Source organism: Gadus morhua, chromosome 11, assembly GCF_902167405.1.
Source record: "Gadus morhua chromosome 11, gadMor3.0, whole genome shotgun sequence".
Lineage (NCBI taxonomy): Eukaryota > Metazoa > Chordata > Actinopteri > Gadiformes > Gadidae > Gadus > Gadus morhua.
The window spans coordinates 15,321,655-15,335,854 of record NC_044058.1 but is presented as its reverse complement, the minus strand read 5'-3'; the positions used below and the strand labels follow the sequence as shown (position 1 = coordinate 15,335,854).

The window sequence follows — 14,200 nt, the reverse complement described above, 5'->3', positions numbered from 1 at the left end:
AAGGCCTGCCTCGTCATATTAGTTGTATTGCAGCATTGTTGAATGCTTGATTCTGATTGGTGAATAATGTCCCAAGCGTGTGCATTAATTTTTTATAATCGGATAGGCTGTCTCATATCAATGACACGTGTCATGATTTCATCACTGGAGGGAGGACACTAAAGACCATTTTAAGATCCCCAATCATGGAAGAAGCTAGCCTGTAAAAGGCAAAAATAATCATGAAATAACAAATTCACTAACGGGCATAATTGTACTTTTTTTGTGGTTTTCCCTGGACAGTAAATAACCCGTTATGAAGCGAGACACATGCTGCTCTGTATACAAGGGGTAATGGTGAGGTTGCCTCAAACGGATGATCCCGCAGGCCTTCATCCATGCGGCAGCAGCTTACATGCCCATTTGGTGTCCACTCTAACCAGCAGCAAGGCAGCCCACCTAGCACCTGGGCCAGCCCCCCTCTTGGTCCTCCTCTCGCGACACAAAGCCGTGGACCAACACACACGTAAACACACCGCAACGTTAACGCACCACTAGCTACCACGCAACGTTAGCGCACCGCAACGTTAACGCGCCACACAAATGGATGCAGCTAGTCGTTTGTTTTCTTCCACCGTTTGGTCCACCTCCACCTTCACGCTGCACCACCTGTGTCATGATTGATCTCCGGCAGGCTCTGTGCGGCGCAGTGACAGGCAGAAACGCCGGCCCGCCTCGGAGTGCTAACCGCTCCGCTACAGGCTGACAACCCGGCTGGCTCCCTTTCATGAACAAAGTGCATTGCGTTGCTTGGCTGGTTGGCTTCCTGTCTGAACGTGGTGCACTGCTGGTTTGGTTTGCATGTGTTTATCTGAGCATGGAACCTGCGCTGTGCAGTAGTGCAGGTCGCTGGATCCCACTCTTGGCTGTCGGGACGACTGGCTTCATCTCTTAACGCGGCTTTGATTTGAGTCATCGGCTGCAACTCGTGTGTGTGTGTGTGTGTGTGTGTGTGTGTGTGTGTGTGTGTGTGTGTGTGTGTGTGTGTGTGTGTGTGTGTGTGTGTGTGTGTGTGTGTGTGTGTGTGTGTGTGTGTGTGTGTGTGTGTTCTACAGCTACCACCTCACCTGCTACCACCACAGCCTGCGGCGCACACTGCACTCAGTCATGCATGCAGATGGAAGGCGTGGTTCACTCACGTACACACATGCTTTATTTTCTTCCTTTCCGCTTGCATGCATTTCAATGCATACAAGTCTTGAGAACTCATTACCAGCAATTCTTCAAGGACAGCCATGAATGGGATTGCTTGATGTTCAAGAGTAAATAGGCAACCACTTCGAAACACGGGAATACATGACATATACACATATCTCAAAAGTGCCTCAAAATTAATCAAGCCTGCCATGAAAAATTGTAAACCCACGAAATCTTAAAAAAAAAACGTCATCATTAATAAATGTACAGTATGATCATGATCGTTGAGTCAGGGCTGCCTCATCATGTTTGCAGTAACTGCAATGTAAAAAACGTGTTTAGCGTTCCATTCATTCACGGTTTGCTTAAAGACGGTCTCCACCTCCGACCAGCGATGTGCCTCCATGGCACACACAGTCCAGCCCTGACCTGCGATGCCCACTTCATGAGATGGGTCAAAAGTTACTGTTGTATTGGGGGACCTATTCTCTCCCACACGCTGACCTTGGATGGTTTTCCTTTTTCGTGTGTGTTTGTGCGCACATTTGTTTGTGCTGGAATGCATTAGTTTGAGCTGTTTGTCCACGAACGTGTGTGTGTGTGTGTCTGTGTGAGGGCATGTGTGTGTGCGTGCGGGTCTGAATCGGTGGGGGTGTCTGTGTGTGACAGCATGTGAACATGTTTTAGTGCATTTGCATTCACATGTAGAGTAAACGCACATCATGTATTCCCCCACGACCAGCTGGGTACCCACTGCATGCTGCCATGGGTCATGCCAGGCCTCTTTCTCTTTCCCTCTCGCTCCATGCCAGCTGGACTGGTCTGGACTCGGACCCATGCCAAGCCCAGTGGTTGGTATGGTCAGCACCAACACAATCTCTGGTGCCAGAGAGGGTCCCAGCTTGTACCCAGACCTCATTTGACTGAAGTCAAATGAGGAGACTGAAGTCTATTAAGTTGTGGCATGAGGGAGAAAGGGTCTGGCGAAATGATGGTCTATTGAATAGTGAAAACAACTTGTCCTTCTCGTATGCATCTCTTCGATGCTCCATTACATGCATAAGGGGGCCAACACATTTTTCTCTACCCCCACTTTCGTCTATGCTTTCCTTTTCATACTTAAGCTACAGAGAAGGACGTCCATTCTCTTTCCTTCATTGTAGTGTGTTTTTGTAGAGGCTTAATATATCCACATCTTTCATGAGAAAATAAAGTAGCACAATGGATGAAATAATTATTCGTATTCACACTGTATAGACCAAGAGAGCATACATCGACAAAAATATAGGAAAAATAGTCTTACATACAGCACACAGTTTGAAGGGCTGCTCCTACTTCAGGTTGAGCGCTAAAGCCTGCACATTTCCTGTAGCACACACTCGATAACGAACGCTGCCTGTGCTGTGGTCAATGGCTTCCATATAATTTAATTATTCAATAATATTTCAAATTAATACATCTGTTTGTGTGTTGGTGTTTCTTTTATATCAACAAGCCGATTCCATTGGTCTTGTTGGCCATTCCGTTTAGTTTTGTGCTTCAAAGAGAAATAAATTATGATGTTATTGCTAACAATAAACTGTTGGAGCTTCCATTGAAGACCTTCAGTGCTGAAATTGCCAAATTTTTTCCTTAATGGCTCTTTGCCATGCGAGATGTGAAATTTGGAGGATGTTCAGAGGATCGCTTGGTGGCTCTTTGTTTTCGTGTGAAACAGTTTGGCATAGAGAAAATGTTAACCTTTTTATGACAAGATTTCCAATCCTTACCCATGATCTTGAAAACTTAGGATGAATGGCATTCATTGAATCTATAAAAGGTAAAAAGGACTGGTAAAGTAGTAAAATCGGTAAAGCAGAAGTTTGTCTGTCAATGTTTGCCAGTATCCATCAAATCGGTAGTGATTGTCACACTAATTATTGTGATCTTTGCATGGGCTGAAAGTGTGTGTGTTTGTGTGTTTGGGGGGCTGGAGGTTGGCGGGGGGGCGGGGGGGCGGGGGGTTGTTACCTTGTGTCTGGTACTAACTCATCCGGCTATTAATTGTGTTAGCAGCGCAGCTGTTTGTGTTGGCCGGGGCCAGATTGGGAACAGTGCTACAGGGCCCTTCTGCTTCTGCCCTTCCACTGGGATGAGCTTCCAGACTGCTCCGTTCCCAGCAGCCCCACTTCAGCTTCTCTCGCTCCTTCTCTTTGTCTCTTTGTCCGGGATTTGGTTCTCTCTGCACTTCGCTTGCCACTGGCCTATGCAGAGGCTGTGTCAAATGTTGTACCAGCCTCAGACATGAGCCATGCAATGGTGTGCACAGATCATGTGCAGACCATAGCGGTTCTCTAGACTCAAAGACTAATTTTGTGTTTCTTTTTGTGCTTATGAATTCTTAATAATATAACAAGAAAGCAACACTAGGGAAATAAACCGAATATGCATCTCCCACCGCATAACGCATAAAATAATCCATAACTTAGTCTAAGGAGACATTCCTCTGCATGCTCTCATTTGAAATGGAATGAGTTGAGTGAGGGGAAGGAGACGATTGCTCGCTTAACGACTTGATGACCTCCTGACCCTCAGCGTGTCAACAATGATACTAGAAACAACAACGATCGTGAAATTCTACCAGTGACCTTGTAAACAGCCTATTGAGAATGCACCAGTCTTATGAACGCAGGTTTAGCATCGACAGGCTTTTTACAAGGCTTGGATTATAATGGATACTCGGTTTTGTGTCAGCTCTTTAAATGGTGTTGGATGAGGTGGATTGACAAGCACACACAACCATGGTATGTAAAGTGCCTTGGGTGTTGTGAAAAGCGCTGAATATATGCACCCACAAAATGAACACGATAAATCTAGTGAGTGCAAAATGCATTCAAAGAATGTAAGAGTCACTATGAAATAAAAACATTTGTAAGTTAGTATACGTACAACCACCTCATAACAGGTATTTGGTATGAAATGAGTAGATCAATCACATTGTTGGTTGGTGGGTGAGGCTCTGTCTGAAGATGGTTGGATTTTTGTACCATCTATAAATCTTCCAGCGCAATCTCTGTGTTAACTGAAGGCATCACCAACCAGTGGCATGCCTCCTCTGTAAGGGTCGGGCCAACCGGTTCTCTGGTTATGTGGATGACACTGGCCAACAGGTTGTCGTGGCTACAGCCGTAATGGCCCCATCTGCCCCCAACATCTGCCCCCCACATCTGTCCACCATGGACAGCCAAGGAGACTGCAGTCCGCTTGATTAGGCTGGGGGTTCATGTCAAGGATAGTGGTTGATCAGGTGTCATTTTGACATGACCGCAATTATCCGCTGAGTAATTTTACTTGGGGATTAACTAGGATCAAGAGTAGGTAACATGGAGGTCGGACCTTGGATAACCAACAGCACAGCAACATTCTGAATATAATGGGATCCTATAGGAAATCATGTCCCAAGGGACATTTTGACTTTAATATTGATTTATTTTTATTAAATCGCTGTTTTCCTACACTACTGTTGATGTCTGTGTGCGAGACATTCAGTACCTGGCTGGAATCTCAGGGCTGCAGAGCGTCTGATGTGTGAGCACCGCAAGGCTGACAAGACGGGCTGTCCACCCCTGGCGGGTGGCATGATAGCCTTTTCTAACCCTGTTGTACCGTTCTGTGCATGCAGCTTGATTTCCTTGTGTGTGTGTGTGCTTTCTCTCTGTTCATTAAGTGGAGGTCGTAGGTGGAAGGCACTTACTCATTAGACTGGCGATTTGTCTCTGTCAGAACCTTGTTTTCTATCATCCATTTGTCATGAACGTAACATTTTTTATATTTTGTTTTTGTGTTATTTTTTGTCCTGTAGTTTCATGGCCTCCTGTTTGCCCGGCTTTTAAGTGTGTTATTGTTCTATGCAGGGCTCCACGCTTCAAGGGCTATCAGCAGCAGGACAGCCAGGAGCTCCTGCACTATCTACTGGACTCTATACGAGTAGAGGAGACCAAGGTACTCACTCACTCAGACACACACAGACAGACACACACACACACACACACACACACACACAGTCACACACACAGTCACACACACAGTCACACACAGACACACAGTCACACACACACACACAGTCACACACACACACACAGTCACACACACAGACACAGACACACACAGACACAGACACACACAGACACAGACACACAGTCAGTCATACGCCTTCATTCTCAACCAGCATGTTTTCATGCGTTCCCCTCCTGGTACCAGGTTTTCTTTTATCTTCTGTGGGTTTTTGGCAAGTGTGCAAAACCCTGCCCCTTGGTCACCCCTCAACCCTTCCTCACCCCCCCCCCCCCCCCCCCGCCCCTCTGTGAGCCAGCCGACCAGGGACCCCCCAGAGGGCTCCTTTTGAGGGGCAAAGCTGGCCTCTGTGGCCCCACCAGCGGCTGGGTGAACCCGGGATGGGAAGTCGGCGGGTGTGTGCATGGTCAGCCCGGTGCCTTGGGGGGGGGGGGATGGGGGCGGGGGGGGTGCCCGGCCGCAGACAAATTAAAACTTGTGAACGCTGACAGTTGTGCCACTTAGGGGACGTGCAAGTGGTGCAAGCGGCACCATTGTGTGTTCTTGGGAAACCCACAGCTGCAGGGCCGCTTCCATTGTGCTGGAGGCGCCCGCCCTCACCCCCTCCCCCCCCACACACACACACACACACACACACACACACACACACACACACACACACACACACACACACACACACACACACACACACACACACACACACACACACACACACACACACACACACACACACACACACACACACACACACACTCTCTCTCCTGACCCCATCAAGGAGGAATAGCGGGAGGAGGTGAAGTCTACCCCTCTTCCTTCACTGAGACATTCTACTGCAACGAACATTCACTCGCGGATGGCTATGTGAGTCCTGAATGTCTTTACCGCAGACCACACCAGTTTTAAAGCTTCCGCTATAACACATTTCTGAACATTCTAGAAATTGTATAAAGTAGATATATTTACACATATTTAGAGCCTGCAAGGTAGCAATGCCTTAGCTGGGTTGATCACTCAGCAACCCAAGTAATTTAATGGGTTATCATGTGAAAATATATGGCCACAATGTTTCACAATCTTTGTGTGTGTGTGTGTGTGTGTGGCCGGTAGATCTCCAGTGGGCGTCGGCGACCCAAGTGCACCCCTAAGTGTTTGTGTTGATTGGCCATTAGTATCAGAGGATCTAAATATGTTAATTTGGACACAGTCAATTATCACCAATTAGCTGAGACGATGGGTCTAGCTCTCTCAGGGCATGGCCGGTCCTTCTTAACCCGTCTTGGTTTGAGTTTCCACCCCTCTGCCCCTTCTCCCACCAACCTACTCCCCCCCAGCCCCCTCCTCTTGGGTAGCGCGTGGGACAGCGACCGCTGTTGCTTTAGTTAGGGCGGGTGTGGGGGGGGGGGGGTGTAATTAATTAGCGCGGGGGTGCGCTCTGATCCTCTGACTGTCTGACTGGGGTGCAGGCTGGGCTCGGATTAACAAGGCATTTTTGACCTAAATAGCCAGTCCAGTGAGTGGGTTTCCTGCATAATGGGTTGTTTTGGAGGACGGCGGTGGTGGTAGTGGGGAGAGGGGGGAGGGCACTGGTTTAGGGGCGACGGTCACAGACCACGGCCAATTATCTATTGATTGGTGCATCACTGCGGTTGTGTTCTTCTTCACAGCTCCCTCGCCAACACACTCACTGACCATGTCTCCTCCGATAAGAGGATTCCAGTCAAACGACACACACACACACACACACACACACACACACACACACACACACACACACACACACACACACACACACACACACACACACACACACACACACACACACACACACACACACACACACAGAGAAAATGCTAATCCTACCCTATACTGTGACATACACATGCACATTCAAATGAGAACTCTGCATGTTAATGTTACTGGACATGCTCATTGTTTATTTTACTTTTAATGAGGTTTTAACTAGGTGTACTTGTCAAATTGAGTACAATCCTAGTGTGATATTGTAACGCATGGGTGTAATGGAAATCACTCACCCAATCCCAAGTCTGCGGTTTTAATGATTCTGCAAATTTGACCAACATCAATGTTGCGCATATTATAAAGCACTTGTTTTTAACACACGTGTACATTTTGTGTTTGGCATTCACAGAGAGTAAAGGCCAGCATCCTCAAAGCTTTTAACAACCCTACAGAGAAGACTGCAGATGAGGAGACTAAACGACATGTTAAAGGTAGTGTTTCCCCTCTCCTACCCAAAGCTTGGATCAACAGCGCCCTCTGTTGGCATGTATTGGCGAACACAACTCAGAATTGACCCCTTTTGGAACATCTTTATAATTTAAGTAATGTACATGTACTACACAAATAACGGTATATTTCCACAGTTAGTGAAAGACTATTTTAAACAGAACAGAAAACATTCATTGAAATGGAAAGTGCTTCTCGTTTTTATTTTTTGCTTCAAGAAAATAGAATCACTTTGGGGTAATTAGCTTGATGGCTAACTAAAAGTGTTCTTCAATACAGCGTATGGAAAGGAGGGTGTGAAGCTGAATTTTGTGGACCGGATCTTCGTGGGGGAGTTAACCAACACCATCATGTGTGAGGAATGCGGGCATGTAAGTCGAGTTTGGAGATTAGGTCAATATTTCAACCTGATAACAATGTCTCCATGGGTGAAGAGAGCACCCAGGATTCTGAAAGTCTGTTGCCTACTGACTGGAAGGAGCTCAATCGAACACATTGTGACCTTAAATAAGCATATTGTCAAGCTTGTATCGTCTTTATTCGTCCACCATATTAACTATATGAACTATTCTGTTTTTGCAGACTGCTTGGTTATCCAAGCCTTCTTGGTGCATCTCATTTGTCCATTGTGCATATGCCATTTTCAATTTTTCTAACTCTTGAATGGGTTCAAATGAAGAATCATCCAATTGTAATTGTTACGGATACTTGTCATTGTGTTCACGGTATTGCCCATGAAAAACCCTGGGAAAAAAAGCAAGGACCAACTTGAACTCAAACTAAATAGATAGATAAATTGAAATCTAGGCGGGTAAGGGCTGTAAAAAGTCAAGGCTTGTACAATCCTGTGTTTTTTTCAAAATGTCTCCTGCTATCATAAGAAGCAGACATTCCCTTATCTCGAATGGTTTTGTGATTGGTTCCTTTATAGATCTCTACAGTGAAAGAGGCCTTCATCGACATCTCTCTTCCCATCATTGAAGAAAGGGTGAGCCTTACGATACCCATCAATAAAAATAATTGATAAACTATTAAACCAAATGAATACATATTGATGGATACATTCTTTAACTAACACAGATATGCTTATATTGTGTGCATTGCTTAGTTTTTAGTTTATTAAAGGATTATTGTTTTTGGCATTGTTTGATATGCAACTTTTCTGATAGGCCATGTCTGCATTTCCATTGACCTGAATCTGCCTCTTTTTGCTGGTCAGATTTCCAAACCGTCCAACCCTGGCAGGCTGAGCAAAAGCCCCCGGGACCAGGATGTCCACTTCCTCCAGTCCGACGCAGTCCACGCTGCTGCCCCCGCCCTGAGCAGGAACACTAGGAAGCCCAGCAGCCAGGTACCTCCGCCACTTGGATTTCATGGTGGCCCCGGCTGCGTGTATATGAGTGCAACTGTGGTGCTAGCTCAGCTTTGTGCAAGGAGTTCTTCCTTGCCCCTTGCCCTGTGAAGCCCTTGGAGACTGTAACAGTGTTGAAGGGCTCTTCAATTACAATTGTCTTGACTCGATCATTCTGCAACAGAAGCATCCGCTGAGGAGGTCTTCAGGATCGGTGGAGGAGGAAGGAGCCGACCGGCCCCACGAAGATGAGGAGGAGGCCCCCCTGGCGGCGGCGGTGGCAGCGGCGGCGGCGGCGCGGCCAGTGGTCGGGGCCGGGTCTCTCCTGAGCCGCGTGGGGTCGGTCGGCAGCCACTCGGACTCCAGCGACAAAGACCCGTGCGCTCAGGACAGCAGCAACGACGCCGACAGCGAGGCCTCTGAGAGCGAGTGGACCCCGCGGCCCCCCTCCAGGTATGGCCGCGCGGGCCCGGCGCCGCCCTCTCCCTCGTCGCCGAGCCCCCCGCTGAGGCCCTCCCCCACCGGCTCCGTCGCACTGCCCCGGCCGGGCGGGGCGGTGGAGCAGCTGGTCAGCGCAGTCTCCAAGATGAACCTGGGCCCCTCTTTCCCCGGGGAGGGCTCCCCGGCGGCCCGCTTTCCCGCGGAGGACACCGTGGAGAAAGCGGCGCCCCTGGCCCGAGACAACCTTCACCACCACCACCATCAGCAGCAGCAGCATCACCCGCTCCCCCAGGGGGCTTTCCAGGCCCTCTCCCACAGCTACACACCCAGCTCCAAGGAGTGCTCGGTACAGTCCTGCCTGCACCAGTTCACCTCCGTGGAGCTGCTGATGGGCAACAACAAGCTGCTGTGTGAGAGTTGCACCGAGCGCAGGCAGAAGACGCTGCGCAAGAGCGGCTCGGCCGGTAAGAGCGCTGAGCGTCATGGGGTTAGGCCCCAGAGCTTTGAAGGACAACCAAACCCCGGTGCTACCTTTTAGATTGGTTTGCTGTGCAGAGGACTCCCTCTGTAGGCTAAACAGAGGCTACTACATGCATAACCTGGGATTGGCCGATAGGGTTATCTGCTGATTAAGCATGGTTGCGACACACCGTTCCTCCGTTTACAGGGGTTTTGGTCCTCCTCAAGTCACAAGAGCTTTTAAGATCTTCAGGAAGAGCTTATTAATGTGATTTCTCATATAAATGTGCGAAGTTGTGCGCTTACTTACTAGACTTGCCTTTTGTAAAAATGATGTTCTTGCACAGATAAAAGGTCTGAGAAGGTCTACACCAGCGCTAGGAAGCACATCCTGATCTCCTCGCTGCCTCCGGTGGTCACCCTACACCTGAAACGCTTCCACCAGGTAGACGGCGTTAGGACGCACTGCATTAATGATGTTCAAACTAAAGACGCTTATTTTTGTCATGTGGTGTGTGCATGAATGCATACTAACTCTTAATACAATAAGGTTAATTTACAATATATTCCTAGTGCAGTCTAAAAGTAGGGATGGGAATATCCCAACCACACGGATATATATTGTGATTATTTAAGTATTGCGATAGCATAATTAGTTTGTTGTGTGATTTTATCTTGTGTGTTGATTAATTTACGGGTGTAACATTGGGGTTCAGATTCTACAGTCAGTCGTGTTTGTCATTGTTTTTTAAATGGCACAACAAAACTGAATGTAGTAAAGTGCGCAGCAGGACCATATACTATAGCGCCATCTGCAGGACTATGCCATTCATTTGCAGGAAACGTTGACAATGCTGGTTTAAAAATAAAATTTAGTCAACCTGACGAGTATAGCAGTCCAAAAATCCTGATACTAACATTAAATCTATTCATCCCCACATCCCCAATTTAAAAGTAGGCTTGACATTTAGTGTAATGTGTGTTTCTCCTCCAAAGGCCGGAATGAACTTGCGCAAGGTGAACCGCCACGTGGACTTCCCCCTGGTGCTGGACCTGGCTCCTTTCTGCTCTGCTACCTGCAAGGTTCCCCAATGCAATGCGCTGCACCACACACCCCAGCCTACAACTCTAAAACATAAAAACATCCATGTGTTTTGAATTAGAAGTGCTCCTGCAGCATGAAGAAGTTGATCGGAGGAATACGACATGGTTGGCACAACTGTGAGAATTCAGAATTACAGTGCATTAATTATTGTTTGTTTATTATTCATTTATTTTATTTCACCCTTATTTTACTCTCTTTTATGAGACAGTCCTTGCCAAGGCTTCAGCAGCATACAATCAAATACAATGAAGCACAATATACAACACTACATGAGAAACATTATTTGACGCGTTTTAAATGGAGGTTAATCCAGCTACCAAATCCCTTGAAATGATTGACTAATTTAAGTATTGATGATTAAAGCTACTGTTGTTGATCATGTTGTTGTTCCGTGTCTTTGCCTTTGTTCCTGTGGTTGTGGGGGTTTGTGTCGTGGCAGAACCTGGGTTCTGGGGAGCGTGTTCCCTACAGCCTGTATGGCATCGTGGAGCACAGTGGGTCAATGCGCGGGGGCCACTACACGGCCTACGTCAGGGTCCGACCGCCCCAGAGGAGGGCTGAACACCAGCGCAGGAATGCGTCAGGTAAGGGTCCCACTAGTCTCACAAATCAGGGCTTTCAATTAATCTTTTTCGATTACTAATTTAAAATCTGATTTAGACGATCTTCAATCTAGCGGATCTGGATGTTTAACATTTTTACGCTTCATTATTTGTTTGGACCAATAATGTTGGAGAAGGCAGGGATCTGTAAGCACCTGGCTAATAGCGAAGCACAAACTTGGCCAGCACTAGTAGTAAACTTCAAAAAAGTGTCTGTAAAGGTTTCTAATCAACACTGTGTAGCCTTGCCATTATAGAAAAACACTTGCATTAAAATCCCTTTTTTAAAGCCTCCACTCACGCAAACGCCTTTCTTTGGTAGAAGATGTCCATATCTAGGAAACAAGGCATGTCTCAGTCCCCTGCAGCTCCCTGCATTGATTCTTCGCTGTCCCTGCATTTTACATTCAAACCTTGTAGATGTCATATCCTACAATGTATTTTAGCTAACCATACCCTGATAATAAAGTGTGTTTTTGTGTGGGTGTGTGTGGGTGGCCAGGTGCAAGAGAAGCCTCCGGCCCTTCTCAGAGCCAGTGGGTGTACGTCAGCGACACCACAGTGCAGACGGTCCCAGAATCCAGGGTCCTCAACTCTCAGGCCTACCTGCTGTTCTACGAGGAAATGCTGTAACGAACCCGCAACGTTTCCAGTCCATTTCTTCTTTTTCCTTGCATGTCTGTCTTTTTTTCTTTATTTTTTTACCTGTTGTCAGCATACAGCCTGTACTCGCTCCTTCTACTGTACTTAATCGGCAGACTATTGAAGGAGGAGGGACTTGTTTTTTTTTTTTTACAAATCAACTCTTTGGGCTTCTTCTTTTCCTGCAGCAGTTTTACAAGCAAGGGGTGGATACCTGTCTCTTCGTGATGCAACAGTGATGCAATGTTTTAAATGTGAAGTGGAGTAACTTAAAGATTATTTTTATTTTTTACAAAATACTATATAATGCATTGAACTATCGCTTCATCTGCGATGCAAGTGAGGACTGGCCGGCTGAAGAACTGTAAATGCTTCTATCTGACAGGACATAAAGTGGTGTTGAACTGGAGTGCAAAGAGTGATACACCTTTAGGTGGCTCCCAAGGCCTGCATAGAACTCGTACATGCATGGGTTTGCAAAATAACAGCTGTTTTCAAAAGGTATTCTGACATTTATTTAAAGAATTGTGTGTATATTGAGAAAGAAAAGAGTATTGACTTGAAGAAGTATAAGTACAGCAAAAGGAAGTGGTTATTTGCAAGGTATGGTAGAATGTATTGCAGATTTTTGTACATTGGAATGTATGATTGTATGACTATCACTTAGCTTGCCCAAAAATGGATTTTGTATCATAAGAACATCTGTCAGAAAACCATTGCTTTTGGTATACATGTTTAATAGTTGTTCCATCAAGGGCATCCATCTGATGCATGATGGTTCACACTAAATAAAGGATTTTCCTTTCTATCAGGCTAACAAAGCACTTCTGTCTGCACTAGGTTTTAACTCTGATCGTATCAGTATCCCAAGTAGCAAGCCTGCCGTTCCTCTCAATGTCAGTTCAAAGCTCAGGCACAACTATGGTTACAGAGTAAAAAAAATGTATTGTAAAAAAAAAAAATAGTATTTCAGCTTAAGCCTTACCAAAATAAAGTTGTGTGCATAGGCTCATTGTATATTGAATGTATATTGCTTAATCTTAAATAGACAAACAATTCGATTTTTTAGGTGATTTACCTCTTCAATACATGCATAGAAAACAGTCAACTTTTATTTCCCAATGGCCCACAACTCAGTGCCTATGCTTCAGGTTAAATAAACATGCATGGTACAAGGAAGACCATGATTTTAAAGAGGAAATGTGAGATACCGACATTTACGTGTGGTGGCAGACTCGTGCAGGGTTTGTACCCGTTCATGCGCAATTTTTTTTTTTGGATTGTTCAATTCAATGTAACTGTAAAACAGTTGCTGTGTGTCACATCACGTGAATACAATAAAATAAAACATCGTATTTATGAACTTCATATTTTAAATGTATTTTTTTTGGTAACTGGTAACTATTTAGATGTTCAACTTCACTAATACTACTATGTACGCTAAATGTTTTCCTTTTAACTAATATGATATATAATCAATTAGCAATCATTCTATTGTAGTTGTAGGAAGAAGCTGAAACATTGCTCTTTTTCTGGTGTTGACTAACGATCAGCAACAATCAACCTATTATTTGAGAAATTCAACAAATATTCATATTTTATGTCGTAATTTTTGTTCTGTAGATATAAACATTCTTCCAGTAACCTGCACACGTAGGCCTACCCCTAGGTTACCCTTATGTCCACGGCTGGGGATAACTGGACTCCAGCCTGTGCGGAACTATATCTGCCTCATCCTCAACGTTGGCCTAAATGTCACTGATGCCCTTTATAGAAGATTGCGTGTGTTGGGTGCGGTTTTTCCTTGCTGTCTCTCTGCATCCCACAGTGCCATATTCAGTCCATGGTGACTGGCGATTCGGCCTGACAGGTGCGAAGCAGCTCTGTTTTTTGGGACATGTCGCCGGCTGGTGAAGGGAAGGTGGGTGTGGAATCAAGAAAAGGGCAACGTCCAAAGACATCGGATCTGTCCGACCTCAACGCTGAATCTGTTGTCACGCTGTCGGCGCGCAGTATCAGGGTGTCACTTGCCGCCACCAACAAAATAACATTGTTTCAGGAATGTCTATTTTTTAAATGAGGGCCGTTTCACTGCTGGTGCTTCGTTTCGATTGGGGTTGTTCT

At 46.0% G+C, this 14,200-nt stretch overlaps 1 protein-coding gene across 4 annotated transcripts in view; it reads left to right on the top strand.

Moving 5' to 3' along the window:
- The window catches only part of usp45 (ubiquitin specific peptidase 45), a 28,721-nt gene extending 15,277 nt beyond the window's left edge, over positions 1–13,444 (top strand). For 2 of the 4 annotated variants that reach the window (XM_030371263.1, XM_030371262.1), the window contains exons 9-18: positions 5,070–5,157; positions 7,379–7,460; positions 7,756–7,847; positions 8,408–8,464; positions 8,696–8,827; positions 9,012–9,732; positions 10,075–10,172; positions 10,724–10,810; positions 11,272–11,416; positions 11,937–13,444. In XM_030371263.1, the coding sequence (XP_030227123.1) occupies positions 5,070–5,157; positions 7,379–7,460; positions 7,756–7,847; positions 8,408–8,464; positions 8,696–8,827; positions 9,012–9,732; positions 10,075–10,172; positions 10,724–10,810; positions 11,272–11,416; positions 11,937–12,067 (1,633 nt within the window). In that variant the 3' untranslated portion in view covers positions 12,068–13,444. Of the gene's footprint in view, positions 1–5,069; positions 5,158–7,378; positions 7,461–7,755; positions 7,848–8,407; positions 8,465–8,695; positions 8,828–9,011; positions 9,733–10,074; positions 10,173–10,723; positions 10,949–11,271; positions 11,417–11,936 lie in introns of those variants that run through there. The other 2 variants (XM_030371264.1, XR_003978609.1) reach the window with 2 other exon arrangements.
- Positions 13,445–14,200: the final 756 nt, after the last annotated feature.